The sequence below is a fragment of the Symsagittifera roscoffensis genome, chromosome 9 (assembly GCF_963678635.1).
Source record: "Symsagittifera roscoffensis chromosome 9, txSymRosc1.1, whole genome shotgun sequence".
NCBI classification, from domain to species: domain Eukaryota; kingdom Metazoa; phylum Xenacoelomorpha; order Acoela; family Convolutidae; genus Symsagittifera; species Symsagittifera roscoffensis.
Genome location: NC_087070.1, coordinates 26,813,776 through 26,830,577, shown reverse-complemented (window position 1 = coordinate 26,830,577; position 16,802 = coordinate 26,813,776). Strand labels below are relative to the sequence as shown.

The following is a 16,802-nucleotide window of genomic DNA, read 5'->3' as shown; positions in this document are numbered from 1 at the left end:
GTCGACATTGCAGTAGCCATTTTTTCCAATGATACTCATGTGTTCAAGTGGTATTTATTCATACCACGAAATTCCAGATATCCAAATAACTTGTAGCATGATTTTCATGGTGATTACAAACGGTGCAGGAAAGCTCGTAGGGTCCATTATTATTGTCACTATTGAAAAAAAAACATTCGAGGGAGAGTCAAATTTTTGCCTTGAAAATCGTGTTTGATTTGTGTTTTTACAAACAAAGCGTCAACGTTTGTGTCCCAATGCACTCCGAGTATTCTTTGTGTCGAAATAATTCCAACAACGTCCGTTTCAGGCAACCTGACTAACGCTTCGGGTTTAATTGAAACAAACTTTGTTAAACTGAAACCACCCTTATTCAGGACCCTCTTTACTTTCAAAGAGGACCGTTGAGCAACTCAAATGGACTCAAAAGAATGGACAAAGTCATCCATATAAAAACTCCGGTTAAGGAGTTCAGCTGTTTTGCGATCGCTAGCTGCGAAACCCTTTGCAGTCTGATTCAATGCGAATATTGCATCTGAAGGTGAACATTTCGAACCAAATATCAATCTGGTATACTGATACCAAAGGAATCGTAAAGCATTTTGATCTGATTCTTTAACACCAATTTGCATGCAAACCCTCGATATCGGCAGCTTTGCATGCAAACCTTTGATAAAAAAACCCTCGATATCGGCAGATACCGCGTCTGGCTGTTCCCGAAAACGAAGTGGCAATCCAAACATGTTGTTCAGAAGATCAGGCCCAGCTTCTGAACAGGAGTTCAAAGAGATACCTTGGAACATTGAAGCAGCATTTGCGACTTGTCTTATTTTTCAGGTTTAATTGGATTTACAACCGGGTGGTGAGGCAAATACCAGACGTTAGTTGGCTGGGGATTTATGAAAACAACTGTTTTACATAACCTTTCTCAATGACCGTAGCAAAAGACTTATTATATGAATCCAAAAGGTATCGGTCCTTAGTTAAGCGTTTTTGAAGTGAGCCTAATTGAGCTTTTGCGATTGTGAAGTTATCTGGTAGCATGACATTCTGCTTCCCCAGTAAGTTCATGTTATACTTTGTTTCACGTGGTAAATACTGTCTTCCATGACATTAAGTAATTTGTTTATCTTTCTTGAATTTGAAGCAGGTGGAAAATCCACAGATATTGCAGTCTTCAACTTTCCAGAATTTTTCGACAAGTTTGCTTAGTGTTGGCTGCTTTCTGTTGCGAGCATCAATGTAATTTGTTTGTTATTCTCGTAGTTCTTTGTACAGGTACTTGGAGCTCAGAGGACCAGTGATGGGCCATCCAAGCAAGTTTGTTTGCAAATGGGCTTTCAACATGACCCCCTCTTGATGTCTCTTTCAGCAAGGAACCAGAAAGCATCGACACCAAGGAGAACACGGACATGATTATCATCAAGTTCAAGATAATTGATGTGGGTGAGATGATTCAGTTTGGAACAAATTTTGTTCAATTGTTTGACGTTAACGACGTCGAACTGAGTTTTTTCAACCGAATAAAAGTTCGGTAAGGTAAAAAGAACTGACGTAGAATGGAAGGCTTCAACACTCAGTGTAATTAAGGCGGCTTGGATTTTATTTTTATCCGTTGAGAAAGCTCCATGAACATTCAGGTCGACTGATTGCTTTGGAACGCTGTTCAGTTCTTCCGCTGTAGTTTTGCATATATAAGAGCAACTGCTGCAGTTGTCCAACATTGCATAACAATGAATTGAGGTTTTGCCATAACTCAGGTTTACCGGCATATACTGTAACTAATTTCTAATGACCGAACCCGGATTTTTGCTATCATCGGCATCTGGCAAACTGAGAATTCGTTGTTCAACTTCGACGTTGTCAGACTTCTGAGATTGATTTTTGCTATCAATTCCACATTTTTCTCTGTCCAAACTTGAATGATGCTTCTGACCGCAGTTATCTTGCATACATCGTTTTTCTGAACTGCAATCGTTCAACTTGTGTTAATAAAGACAATTGAAACATAAAGAGTGTTTCTTAATGATCTCCAAACGTTTATCCAGTGGCAATTTTTTGAATTCTGGGCATCGTCCCAAAAAATGATTGCCCTGATCAATAGGACAGATAACACTCAATGGCGTGGTGGAACTGCGATAAGTAGAATTACGATTATTTGGATCACTTGCGCTATGGTCTTTTTCGAGGAAAGATGAATTCTTGTTGTCATGCTGTTGACAGTATTTAGCATAAAGGTAGCGATTGTCCAATCTGCAAATCCAACTTAAACAAAAAAAATACTAGATACACTAGCGCACCGACAAGGAAGCTGGGTTTAATCAACTTGAAGCAGAAAAGTTTGCTCTCTCGAGCAAACCAGAAAAACTAGAGATGACTAGCACGCGAGACGAAAGCTGGGCGGAACCAACTTTCAGGCGAAAAGTTTGCTCTTACGGACAAACATTAAAGCCTAGCTACACTAGCAAAGCGACGAAGAAGCTTGGTTTAACCAACTTTAGGAAGAACGGTTTGTTTTGACCAACAAACAAAAAAAAATACTTACACTAGCGAAGCGACGAAGAAGCTGGGTTTAACCAACTTTAGGGAGAACAATTAGTTCTGACGAACAAAAAATGCTAGATACATTAGCGAAGCGACTAGGAAGCTGGGTTTAACCAACTTCAAGGAGAAAGGTTTGCCCACTCGAGCAAACGAGAAAAGCTACAGATGACTAGCAAGCGAGACAAAAGCTGGGCGGAAACTTTCAGGAGAAAGGTTTCCTTTTAAGGACAAACGGAAAATGCTGGAGCCTACTAGCGAAGGGACGAAGAAGCTGGGTTTAACTAACGTTAACGAGAGCGATCTGTTCGGACGAACAAACAGTAAAGGCTAGCTACACTAGCGAAGCGACAAAGAAGCTGGGTTTAACCAACTTTAGGGAGAACAGGTGGTTCTGGCGAACAAACAAAAAAATGCTACTTACACTAGCGAAGCGACGAAGAAGCTAGGTTTAATCAACTTTAGGGAGAACGGTTTGTTCTGACGAAAAAAAGGCTAGATACACTAGGGAAGCGACAAGGAAGCTGGGTTTGATCAACTTCAAGGAGAAAGGTTTGCTCTGTGGAGCAAACGAGAAAAGCTAGAGATGACTAGCAAGCGAGACAAAAGCTGGGTGGAACCGACGTCCAAGAGAAAAGTTTGCTCTAACGGACAAACATATAATGCTAGAGACCACTAGCGAACGGACGAAGAATATTGATTTAACCAACTTTAAGGGTAACGGTTTGTTCGGACGAACAAACAAATGCTAGCTACACTAGCGAAGCGACGAAAAAGCTAAGTTTCACCGAGTTTAGGGAGAACGGTTTTTTCTGACAAAAAAAGGCTAGATACACTAGCGCACCGACAAGGAAGCTGGGTTTAATCAACTTGAAGCAGAAAAGTTTCCTCTCTCGAGCAAACCAGAAAAGCTAGAGATTACTAGCAAGCGAGACAAAAGCTGGGCGGAACCAACTTTCAGGAGAAAGATTTGCTCTTACGGACAAACATTAAAGGCTAGCTACACTAGCAAAGCGACGAAGAAGCTGGGTTTAACCAACTTTAGGTAAAACGGTTTGTTTTGACCAACAAACAAAAAATATTACTTACACTAGCGAAGCGACGAAGAAGCTGGGTTTAACCAACTTTAGAGAGAACAATTTGTTCTGACGAACAAAAAAACGCTAGATACAATAGCGAAGCGACAAGGAAGCTGGGTTTAACCAACTTCGAGGAGAAAGGTTTGCTCTCTCGAGCAAAACAGAGAAGCTACCGATGACTAGCAAGCCAGACAAAAGCTTGGCGGAAACTTTCAGGAGAAAAGTTTCCTTTTAAGGACAAAAGGAAAATGCTGGAGCCTACTAGCGAAGGGACGAAGAAGCTGGGTTTAACCAACTTTAAGGAGAACGGTCTGTTCGGACGAACAAACAATAAAGTCTAGCTACACTAGCGAAGCGACAAAGAAGCTGGGTTTAACCAACTTTAGGGAGAACGGGTGGTTCTGACGAACAAACAAAAAAATGCTACCTACACTAGCGAAGCGACGAAGAAGCTAGGTTTATCCAACTTAAGGGAGAACGGTTTGTTCTGACGAAAAAAGGCTAGATACACTAGCGCACCGACAAGGAAGCTGGGTTTAATCAAGTTGAAGCAGAAAAGTTTGCTCTCTCGACCAAACCAGAAAAGCTAGAGATGACTAGCAAGCGAGACAAAAGCTGGGCCGAACCAACTTTCAGGAGAAAGGTTTGCTCTTATGGACAAACATTAAAGGCTAGCTATTCTAGCAAAGCGACGAAGAAGCTGGGTTTAACCAACTTTAGGGAGAACGGTTTGTTTTGACCAACAAACAAAAAATATTACTTACACTAGCGAAGCGACGATGCTGGGTTTAACCAACTTAAGGGAGAACAATTTGTTCTGACGAACAAAAAATGCCAGATACACTAGCGAAGCGACAAGGAAGCTGGGTTTAACCAACTTCAAGGTGAAAGGTTTGCTCTCTCGAGCAAACGAGAAAAGCTACAGATGACTAGCAAGTGAGAGAAAAGCTGGGCGGAAACTTTCAGGAGGAAGGTTTCCTTTCAAGGACAAACGGAAAATGCTGGAGCCTACTAGCGAAGGGACGAAAAAGCTGGGTTTAACCAACTTTAAGGAGAACGGACTGTTCAGACGAACAAACAATAAAGGCTAGCTACAATAGCGAAGCGACAAAGAAGCTGGGTTTGATTAACTTCAAGGAGAAAGGTTTGCTGTGGAGCCAACGAGAAAAGCTAGAGATGACTAGCAATCCTGACAAAAGCTGGGTGCAACCGACTTCCAGGAGAAAAGTTTGCTCTTACGGACAAACAGAAAATGCTAGACTACTAGCGAACGGACGAAGAAGCTGGGTTTAACCAACTTTAAGGGTAACGGTTTGTTGGGACGAACAAACAAATGCTAGCTACACTAGCGAAGCGACGAAAAAGCTGGGTTTCACCATCTTTAGGGAGAGCGGTTGGTTCTGACGAACAAACAAAAAATGCTAGCTACACTAGCGAAGCGACGAAGAAGCTAGTTTAACCAACTTTAGGGAGAACGGTTTGCTCTGTCCAGCCAACGAGAAAAGCTGAAGATTACTAGCAAGCGAGACAAAAGCTGGGTGGAACCGACTTTCGGGAGAAAAGTTTGCTCTTACAGACAAACGAAAAATGCTAGAGACTACTGGCGAAGCGACGAAGAAGCTGGGTTTAACCAAGCTAAGAGAACGGTTTGTTCTCACGAACAAACAAAAAAATTTGGTTACACCAGCGAAGCGACAAAAAAGCTGGGTTTAACCATCTTTAGGGAAAACGGTTTGTTCTAATGAACAAACTAAAATGCTAGATACAGTAGCGAAGCGACAAGGGAGCTGGGTTTAACCAACTTCAAGGAGAAAGGTTTGCCCACTCGAGCAAACGAGAAAAGCTACAGATGACTAGCAAGCGAGACAAAAGCTGGGCGGAAACTTTCAGGAGAAAGGTTTCCTTTTAAGGACAAACGGAAAATGCTGGAGCCTACTAGCGAAGGGACGAAGAAGCTGGGTTTAACTAACGTTAACGAGAGCGATCTGTTCGGACGAACAAACAGTAAAGGCTAGCTACACTAGCGAAGCGACAAAGAAGCTGGGTTTAACCAACTTTAGGGAGAACAGGTGGTTCTGGCGAACAAACAAAAAAATGCTACTTACACTAGCGAAGCGACGAAGAAGCTAGGTTTAATCAACTTTAGGGAGAACGGTTTGTTCTGACGAAAAAAAGGCTAGATACACTAGGGAAGCGACAAGGAAGCTGGGTTTGATCAACTTCAAGGAGAAAGGTTTGCTCTGTGGAGCAAACGAGAAAAGCTAGAGATGACTAGCAAGCGAGACAAAAGCTGGGTGGAACCGACGTCCAAGAGAAAAGTTTGCTCTAACGGACAAACATAAAATGCTAGAGACTACTAGCGAACGGACGAAGAATATTGATTTAACCAACTTTAAGGGTAACGGTTTGTTCGGACGAACAAACAAATGCTAGCTACACTAGCGAAGCGACGAAAAAGCTAAGTTTCACCGAGTTTAGGGAGAACGGTTTGTTCTGACAAAAAAAGGCTAGATACACTAGCGCACCGACAAGGAAGCTGGGTTTAATCAACTTGAAGCAGAAAAGTTTCCTCTCTCGAGCAAACCAGAAAAGCTAGAGATTACTAGCAAGCGAGACAAAAGCTGGGCGGAACCAACTTTCAGGAGAAAGGTTTGCTCTTACGGACAAACATTAAAGGCTAGCTACACTAGCAAAGCGACGAAGAAGCTGGGTTTAACCAACTTTAGGTAAAACGGTTTGTTTTGACCAACAAACAAAAAATATTACTTACACTAGCGAAGCGACGAAGAAGCTGGGTTTAACCAACTTTAGAGAGAACAATTTGTTCTGACGAACAAAAAAACGCTAGATACAATAGCGAAGCGACAAGGAAGCTGGGTTTAACCAACTTCGAGGAGAAAGGTTTGCTCTCTCGAGCAAAACAGAAAAGCTACCGATGACTAGCAAGCCAGACAAAAGCTTGGCGGAAACTTTCAGGAGAAAAGTTTCCTTTTAAGGACAAAAGGAAAATGCTGGAGCCTACTAGCGAAGGGACGAAGAAGCTGGGTTTAACCAACTTTAAGGAGAACGGTCTGTTCGGACGAACAAACAATAAAGTCTAGCTACACTAGCGAAGCGACAAAGAAGCTGGGTTTAACCAACTTTAGGGAGAACGGGTGGTTCTGACGAACAAACAAAAAAATGCTACCTACACTAGCGAAGAAGCTAGGTTTAACCAACTTAAGGGAGAACGGTTTGTTCTGACGAAAAAAGGCTAGATACACTAGCGCACCGACAAGGAAGCTGGGTTTAATCAAGTTGAAGCAGAAAAGTTTGCTCTCTCGACCAAACCAGAAAAGCTAGAGATGACTAGCAAGCGAGACAAAAGCTGGGCCGAACCAACTTTCAGGAGAAAGGTTTGCTCTTATGGACAAACATTAAAGGCTAGCTATTCTAGCAAAGCGACGAAGAAGCTGGGTTTAACAAACTTTAGGGAGAACGGTTTGTTTTGACCAACAAACAAAAAATATTACTTACACTAGCGAAGCGACGATGCTGGGTTTAACCAACTTAAGGGAGAACAATTTGTTCTGACGAACAAAAAATGCCAGATACACTAGCGAAGCGACAAGGAAGCTGGGTTTAACCAACTTCAAGGTGAAAGGTTTGCTCTCTCGAGCAAACGAGAAAAGCTACAGATGACTAGCAAGTGAGAGAAAAGCTGGGCGGAAACTTTCAGGAGGAAGGTTTCCTTTCAAGGACAAACGGAAAATGCTGGAGCCTACTAGCGAAGGGACGAAAAAGCTGGGTTTAACCAACTTTAAGGAGAACGGACTGTTCAGACGAACAAACAATAAAGGCTAGCTACAATAGCGAAGCGACAAAGAAGCTGGGTTTGATCAACTTCAAGGAGAAAGGTTTGCTGTGGAGCCAACGAGAAAAGCTAGAGATGACTAGCAATCTTGACAAAAGCTGGGTGCAACCGAGTTCCAGGAGAAAAGTTTGCTCTTACGGACAAACAGAAAATGCTAGACTACTAGCGAACGGACGAAGAAGCTGGGTTTAACCAACTTTAAGGGTAACGGTTTGTTGGGACGAACAAACAAATGCTAGCTACACTAGCGAAGCGACGAAAAAGCTGGGTTTCACCATCTTTAGGGAGAGCGGTTGGTTCTGACGAACAAACAAAAAATGCTAGCTACACTAGCGAAGCGACGAAGAAGCTAGTTTAACCAACTTTAGGGAGAACGGTTTGCTCTGTCCAGCCAACGAGAAAAGCTGAAGATTACTAGCAAGCGAGACAAAAGCTGGGTGGAACCGACTTTCGGGAGAAAAGTTTGCTCTTACAGACAAACGAAAAATGCTAGAGACTACTGGCGAAGCGACGAAGAAGCTGGGTTTAACCAAGCTAAGAGAACGGTTTGTTCTGACGAACAAACAAAAAAAATTGGTTACACTAGCGAAGCGACAAAAAAGCTGGGTTTAACCATCTTTAGGGAAAACGGTTTGTTCTAATGAACAAACTAAAATGCTAGATACAGTAGCGAAGCGACAGGGGAGCTGGGTTTAACCAACTTCAAGGAGAAAGGTTTGCGCTGTCGAGCAAACGAGAAAAGTTAGAGATGACTAGCAAGCGAGACAAAAGCTGGGTGGAACCGACGTCCAAGAGAAAAGTTTGCTCTAACGGACAAACATAAAATGCTAGAGACTACTAGCGAACGGACGAAGAAAAGGCCTCACTCACAATTTTGAGAAGAATATCAAATCAAACTCATACTTGCAACCAATACAACAATGAAACGCAGCCGTAACTAACTGTTTTTTTGTCTGCATATTGTTTGAAGGCTAATACAGGTTAAGGAAAGATCTTGCCTGGTCCTGATCCCTTTTGAAAACCTGGATGAAACTGACGTGGAGTACTGGTAGAGGCGTCCCTTGTCAAGCTGGAAGCATTGTGCACATCAGAAGATTTTGGTCGGCATGATAATGATTGCCGATCCATTAGTCTTTTGAGCTTTCAATTCCACGGTTTCTCATAATTAGTTCCCAACTTTATCTTACAGTCAAATGTTGAAGAGTGTTCACATTTAAATTTGATCTATCAAGAAGTCACAAATCGATATTAATAATATGATTGTTAATGATCATTACCAACAGGCTGGAAAATTAAAACTTAATAAATTCTATAAAAAAAACATTACTCTGGTGCTTTTTGTTTTCTGAGCAATGTTTACTAAGTGTTATGTTTATATCGAGCTTTAATCAAAAAAATACGGACGTTGAAATCAATTTCAGACAAGGAGAATAAACTTTTATTTGAAAAACTTTTACTGCTGTGCTGAAGTTCAAAAACAAATTTCATTTTGATACGTTAAAACATTATTTTGATGATTTCCGTTTTCTTGAGCTGTAAATTTTCAGTATAACGTTTTGTTTGAATCAAATGAATAATGATGTGGAATTTTGGCAGACAACAAACTTACTGGTCGTGGATCAATTTTAATTTTTTGCTCGGCAGGACACTAAATTAATGGATTTTGAGTTAAAAATTTTTTAGAAGATTTAGTTTTCTGAGCTAACTTATTGTGGTACAATGATTTTATCGAGCTTTTAATCAAAAAACTGACCACAAATTCCATTGCAGAAAACAAAAAAAATAATAATTTTTTGGTGCTTCATTGCTCTGCTTAAGAGTTAGAAAAAATTGATGTTGAATTTTTTTGGAAACTTTTTGTTTTCTAATCTCAAGTAAACCAGGAATAGTTTTCTTTTGAAGCTCCGATCAGCAAAAACCAAGGTTTAAGTATTTTGTAGACAGGACCTTAACGGAATTGAGCATTTCTGATTTCACACTGAAATTAACAATGGAGTTGAATGATTATCGTTTAATCTGGTCAAAATTTATGTATCAGAGCCTTTTTGCTACCTGTAATATTTAATGCCTTTTTCGTAGCCCTTTTTACAGCCTACTATCGAATCAGCCGTCGTTTTATTGGATAGTATGATACCCAGATTTCTCACAGCATGGCCAAAATCGAACGCTAAAATTGGCCAAATTACGATCACAAGGCATAGATTCTGACAAACACCAGAGAGATGAAAATAAAGCATTAGTAAATTTCAACAATGCTGAGAAATCAAATTTTCAAAACCTTTTCCTTCTGCAAATGTGGTTTTGAATCATACTCGTTTAATCTGGTCAAAAGTTTTGTATCAGAGCCTTTTTCTTAGCTGGATGAGGTTAGGCTGGTCTAATTACAGCGATGAGATTAGGCTGGTCGATGTTCTGGTGGTGATGTACCGTGTCCACTGAAGCTGCTGATGGTGTTACAATTTGCTTAAGGCAAATTGAACGTATATTGCAGTTCAAATCGTCTTTGAACCCAAGCGTCCGAAATGTTTCCAGCATGTTACTGATGAAAATGAAAAAATCCCTGCGATGATTTGATGGTTGCTTGAAGCTTTGTAGTCTGTTTACGAAGTCATTGATGATGATATCGGGTCGTCCATATCGTCGTCGTAGTTCGTGGAGGGCAGCGTTGTACATAGTGCTATTGCAGGAGTGACCAGAAATAGTTTGATTTGCTTTTCCAGTCGTTATCAGTCTGCAAATGAGTCATCTTTTCGGAGTCCGAGACGAGTTGATTGTGGATTGTTGCTTCGAAGAGTCCGAACCACATGCTCCACTTCATAGGGTTTCCGTCGAAAGGCTCGATTTTTACTTTTGCGGGTCTAGTCATGAGACTGTAGTTTGTTCGCGACTGTCCGGTACTTGATGTCAGAGATTCTGCTGCTGGAATGAACTACTATTCTGTAACTATGTTGATGCTGAGGTTTGCGTTGGTGATGTGTTCTGTTTGTTGAAGTGGTGGTCTGCTTATTTCGAAACCTGTCTGGGGGACTTGCTGCTGAGTATCTCGGCTATCTGAAGAGTTTTGGTCCTCTACTGTTTGCTGAGCTGATGATCCGGGCTGATGGCTGCTGTTGGATAATGTTGACGTCTGGCTAGAGTCCCGATCTAGTATTGTCTGTTATTTCACTGAATCAGCTGTGTGGGGTGCTTGAACTGTGGTGACACTAGTGTTCTGCTGTTGTGGAGTTGTCTCTGCTGTATTTTCTCGTAGCATCTTTTTAAAATCATCCATGATGTCGTCGTGTTCGTCTTGTATATCAGTGAAGCGGTTGATAAGCTCCTCCGCAGTGGCGTGCTCAGTCGGGTAGTCTACAAGGTACGTAGTTGCGTCTTCCAAATTGCTGAGAATTTTCTTCATCTCGGTTTCTGAGTCAGCTATGTTGTAGTTCGTATTGATGTCATTGATGGTTTTTCGTACTCGTCTGAAGAGGCGCTCTAGTTGGGCGATGAGAAGATTTCTCTTGGGGAGAGTGAGTGGTTTTGTTGAGCATGGCTAGTTTGTCGTAGCTGATCGTTGTTGTCGTTGCAGTTGTTGTAGATGTCGTATCCAGTCGTAGTTTTGACCTACTTTGTTAGTTCCTGTCCTAGGTAGCTAGACGTAAACCAAAAAAGGAACGAAGCAAAAGAACAATGGTGCGGTAAATATATTTAAAATAAGTATAACGAAATAAAATAAGCAATTGAAAGTTACAAATGCTTGATAGTAGTTCGTTTCGATACTTAAACAGACAGAAAGTAATATAAACCAAACGTAAAGTTAACGTCCTTATACCAAAGTTAAGCTAGGCGGGTCCAAATTGTTAAACCGATTTTTTTAAAATCTTAAGCAACTGCAAAACGAGTGTTCCTTGGTTGGCACTAAAGACAAACTGTGCTTCCAGCCTGGTCAAGGGGTAGAGCAAGGGTGTGTTTTCTGGCAATTTAGCTGAGTGCCATATAGAAAACGAAAATGTAATCGTTTTTAGTTTACACGGTGTACTTGAGCTTTTTTCTTGCTGCAAGCGTTGATTTGATTATAAATTAGTTGGTTGCACGTGTTTGATAATTCAGTTTTGCATTTTTCCAATTTTGTATGTGCTGAGTTCTGGTTTTCAATTTCTTTCACGGAGTTTTCTATGTAATTGTGAAAAGTTGAATGTGAAAAGTTGAAGTCATCTAAGATGGTTGTCAATTTTCAAATTGGCATATAACATAGCCTATTATTTGGAAGTCAATGTCAAATTAGCAGTCGTTTTATTAGATACTCTGATACCGAAAAAAAAAAAAGTTTTCTCACGGCATGACCGCCATCGAACGCCAAAATTGGCCAAATTACTATCGCAAGGCATAAATTCTGTCAAACACCAGAGAGATGAAAATGAAGCAATCGGCTAAACTCAGCAACGCTGAAAATCATGTCAGAACCATCCTTTCAGTCACAAAGACTTATCAGTGCTTATCTATTAAGTAAAAAAGGGAGGTCAATTAAAATGGGCTCTTCCATCATGCGACGGTACGTCCACAGGTTGGATAGAGCCGTACCAACCCTAATAAATACATCGGCAAATTTTTATGAATGAATCAAGTCAATTTTAATGCATCCAGAAAATTGTCAATTAAAATCTACCCTCCTCGATTATAGCACAGATAGAATTGTCTATGTTGGATGTATTATTAAGATTTTTGCACCCCTGTCATGGCGTGAGAAAACATTTTTTTTCGATATCAGAGTATCTAAAAAAACGACTGCTAATTTGACATTGACTTCCAAAAAAGGCAGAGGATTGCACTCCTCAGAAGTGAAAAACCTATTTTAGAAAACAAACTTTCAACATCATTTGCTTCTGCAAATGTTGTTATGAAAACTTGGCTGGCTGAAACGATCATCAGCCCATCGATGCCCTTCTGTTACAGCAAGGTATATGTCAAAAATGGCCAGCTATAAAAACACGTTCAACAATTTGAAAATATTAAATTTGAAATAGCAAAATTAAGCATCAAATTTTCGAAGGTAAACCTGGTATTCTAAATAGTCCTGACTGACACAGGACGGATAATTCTGCGGCAGAAACAAATCAGACAGAACTTGTTTCGCTTTCAAACAGTTAAGGTCAGTAGAGGTTCTATTTCTTGTTTCTCGTACGCGGAAGCACCTATTGGAGTCCTTTTGTGGTTCACATTGCTCGAGCGATGTCCGGATGCATCCATTACTTGACCTCGATTCGTAACCAACCATCCTCTGAAAAAAATCAACGGGAAGTTTGAGCAAACAAAACTGATAGAATTTTAAAATGTATATTCAAACGTTTTTGCACATTTTGAGCATCATCTGGATTACTACATTTTACAATATTTTCAAAAAGTCGAACGTCTGGAAAGATTGACAAAAATGTTTAAACCTTGTGCTAATATTTTTTGACCATTTGTAGAACCACGCGTGTGGCGGTGTATCGACTAGCATAAAAATTTTGAAATTGAAAAATGTATCGACTAGCATACAAATCCAAACAGAAAATTCAAACAAGTCCTTCTAAGTCGCTGAACTAATTACTTTTAGTCATAATATTTAAAACTTTTAACAATTATTTTTAGACATGTTTCTCAATTCTAATGATCTGAAAAATTCAAACAAGTCCTCGCAAGTGAAACAAATACTTTTAGACATGTTTTCAAAGACATGTTTCAAATACTTTTAGATATGTTTCAAATACTTTTGGACGTGTAACACAAGCCTAATTGTTGTGATAAAATTATTAAATCGATTTATAAATTTTACATCTAAATATTTCGAGAATACATTAAAATTGTAAATTCAAACAAACGTTTTCGCACATTTTCGCCATACCGACGGAAGTCAGGCACGTATGGAGTCGCTTGAGGTACTTTCCATGGTTTCGGGCGACACTGACGTCTTGGTTGTACATGACAACGAAAGATCACATGAGAAAACATCAAAAAGAATATCGACAGTTCCAGGCCGAGATTGGGCCGGAAGCTTTCAAGAGACCCCTGCTAACCCATCGTAATGCGATCACGACAGGATGGAAAAGAGTGGGTAAGATGTCTAGAGACAATACCAAAGCGAGGGAGTCGATACTAGAGGAAGACCTGGCGAAGAACGTGAGCTTGAGCCTGCACAACTCCTTTTGCTTGAACCGAGAAGCTAGGGTGAAGGCACTACCCAACCAAGCAAAGAGGTTGCAGGAGCAGAGAGAATGGATGCGATCCTATGAACAGCTGAAGGCTTGGGAGGAGATTGTGATTAGTTCCGTCTCCGATGATGAAGAGGAACTGTTGAGACAGTTTGCCGCATCTAGCACTTCAGGATGCAGTACCTCCAAGGCGAAGAGTACGAGATGAATGGGCAAATCGGAAGGATCTTGAGTCTTGAGAGGGAAGGGGGGCTTGAGCGTGGATCCGAGTGAAACTTGGATTCACGAAAAAGAAATTTTAACAAAGCAAATATTGTTACTAATATACTATATTTATTATATAAATCGAAATGCTGCATGACAATTTCCTGATTGAATAGGACAAAAGAGAATTTAAAATGATTGGCTTGAAAAGCGAAAATTCAAGGGTGCAGGTGTGTGCAGATTTTGGTTGCTGTTTAGCAATAGTGTGAAAATTTTAAATGGCTGTGAATTTTGGGGTGTAGATAAGCTTAAATCTGCTGCAAACTTCTGTAAATGACCACTGGCACTGTATCTTGAGCAACACTCGGTTTTTCTGGGACTCACTGGCAGAAGACAGCGCGCGATGAGGACATCGATCTCGAGTCCGGGGAGTATGTGCCAGTCGGTCATATTTGGAAGTTTGACCTTGAGAGGAGCAAAGAAACACTTGATTTTGGAGTGAAATTTAATTTTTCAAAATTTCGAATGGAACCTGTCATGCACGATTTTCTCGCGATAACTGAAAATCAGAAAAAAGAAATCAGAACAATTTCAGAACGATTGAGTCACACACGCGGGAAAGTTGTAAGAAAAAGCAGTAGGAAATTGCTATTCGCAATTTCCATCACTATCATAATCGAGAGTAGAGCTGTCCCATCTGTGACAGAGACGAGAGCATTCCCACGAATTGGATTATAGCGACTGGAGTGTTATTCGGAACTGGACTAGAGTGAACCTTCGGTGGAAAGGTGGACAACTTGAGTGTCCTAATGGTTCACAAGAAAACTATTGTCTAGAGTATAAACTCGTTCTCATTGTTAAAACTATAAAACATTAGACTCATTTAGTTACGTTATTTAATTCTTGAGTTAACTACCGACTGGATTATTTCCCACTTCTTGAGCGTGCTACTATGTGAGTACAAATTTAAATTCCTAGAGTGTGTTTTATAATTGTTATGTTGAGGTAAGGCGAGTTTTAGGTTGATCCATCTGAAATGGATCAAAGTTCCACTGTCTAATAAAAAAGCAACTTAACGGATTGTTCCAACCCGGTTTTTAACGGCGTTCATGTATTTTGGGTATCTAGAGACCTAAGTATGGGGACGTTTCTAATTCTAGAGTGGGGGGATATTTTAGTAGTAGCCTTTAAGCTGTAACGGGTCGTAGTCTCATGTCACAAGCGAACCGAACTGGCTCCGACCGTTCTTGAGGTAGAAAAACACAAGAGATGGTGTCCCTGACCCTTGAGCCAGTGGTTATAGGGCCTATTTTTCTTAAGCCTCATGTGTGACTGCAGTAGACGAATGTTACATAGTGTTTTTATGGCGCTCCTGGGTGTTTACGACATCAAGACTACGGAGTCGAACCCACTTGAGACAGCTTCGGGCTGAATGCCCATTCTAGAGTACCGGCGGTACGGTTCGACAGGAACGTGCAAACCTTCCGGTTGTACCGTGATAGCTTTTTAAGAAAACTCGAGAAAATTTCCTGGTACGCTCTCCGAACGAGGCTTAGCTAACCGAGTAAAGGGGGGCAACTAGGGGGACAAAAACACGAGCAAAAAGACAAAAAGCAAAACAAAAAAAAAAACCAAAAAAGGAATAGAAAAAGGAACAAAAACCATAAAACGAAAAAAGACAGTGACTTTGACACCAGATCAGTTGGATCAAACCTTTATATAAATTAAATAGTATACCCATACTGTTTTATAAGTTCGATCGTTTCGATCAACCTAGCAATTTAACCCAGTAACCGTAATAAAGTGCCCGAGTGTGGGGCGTTGTCAAGGGTTTTCAGATAGTTTGGAACTTAGCTGGACCAATAGGAGACTTCACTGGAAGAGGTGACCAGCCGAGTGGGAAATTGGTTCAGGGACACTTGAGCTGAACCAATAGGAGACTTGACTGGAAGAGGTGACCAGCCGAGTGGGAAAGTGGTTCAGGGACACTTGAGCTGAACCAATAGGAGACTGGACTGGAACAGGTGACCAGTCGAGTGGGAAAGCAGCCAAGAAGGATTTGGCAATTCTCGAGTTCTCAAGTTGGGCAGAACGGGTATCGTTAAAATCCACATTACATTATAGGAGATAAGCGTAAAATAGGATAAGCGACATCCCCCGGTTTTGAGGAACGTTTTTACTTGAGCAGGCCTGGAGACAGGTCTACGGTTTTCTCTTGAGAGGTTTAGCACCCGGCGCTTAAGGTAATTTTAGGCTTAAGAAGGGGGGCTAAAAAGGGGGGAGGTTAGAAGGGGGGCTGGTTAAGTTAGAGGTTGGCGGTTGTAAATTGTAAAAAGGGGGAAATTAGAGTAACTAATTAGTCGACATCGTTGACTTAGTTACATTAGAAATTAACACGCGTTGGTAATATTAGGTGGAGATCGAAATTTGAACTCGAGTTAAGGAAGGTACCCTGGTCGGATTGGTAGGGGGGAAGGGACATAGACAGTTTTTGTAATACCCCATAAGATCGCTAGCAGGGGGGAAGGAAAACGCGTGGCAATTAGGTACCAGACATATTTTTTAGACGAAAGGTAGACATTGGTCACCTTTGAATTTCAGGTGGACTCATTTTTCTGTTTTTATTATTTTTCTTACTTAGATTTTTGTTGCATTTTAGTGAGGATTTGTGTTTGGTTTTATACGAACAGGTGATCACAAGATACCTGCGCACCTACATTGAAATAGAAACAACCAAAAAGAAGAGGGGGGTCAGCATTTGGCTTTTAAGAGAGGGTTTTTGGGAAAATTTTACTAGAGCTTGAGTGGTGGTACAAGGTACGGTGATTCAAGAAGACCCTACAACGAGGAAGACACTCCGTGACGAGTCTTGGGACAGTACCGAAGAAGTCTTGGGACAGATCAGTCTTGGGACAGTGGTCTTGGGACAGGGTCTTGGGACAGTGGTCTTGGGAC

At 40.9% G+C, this 16,802-nt stretch overlaps 1 protein-coding gene across 1 annotated transcript in view; it reads right to left on the bottom strand.

Annotated features, from left to right (window-relative positions):
• Positions 1–16,802, bottom strand: part of LOC134854566 (RUS family member 1-like) — a 51,427-nt gene that overhangs the window by 11,295 nt on the left and 23,330 nt on the right. Inside the window, exon 2 of the mRNA XM_063870871.1 lies at positions 12,509–12,732. Coding sequence (XP_063726941.1) covers positions 12,509–12,727 — 219 coding nt within the window. The 5' untranslated portion in view covers positions 12,728–12,732. The remainder of the gene's footprint in view (positions 1–12,508; positions 12,733–16,802) is intronic.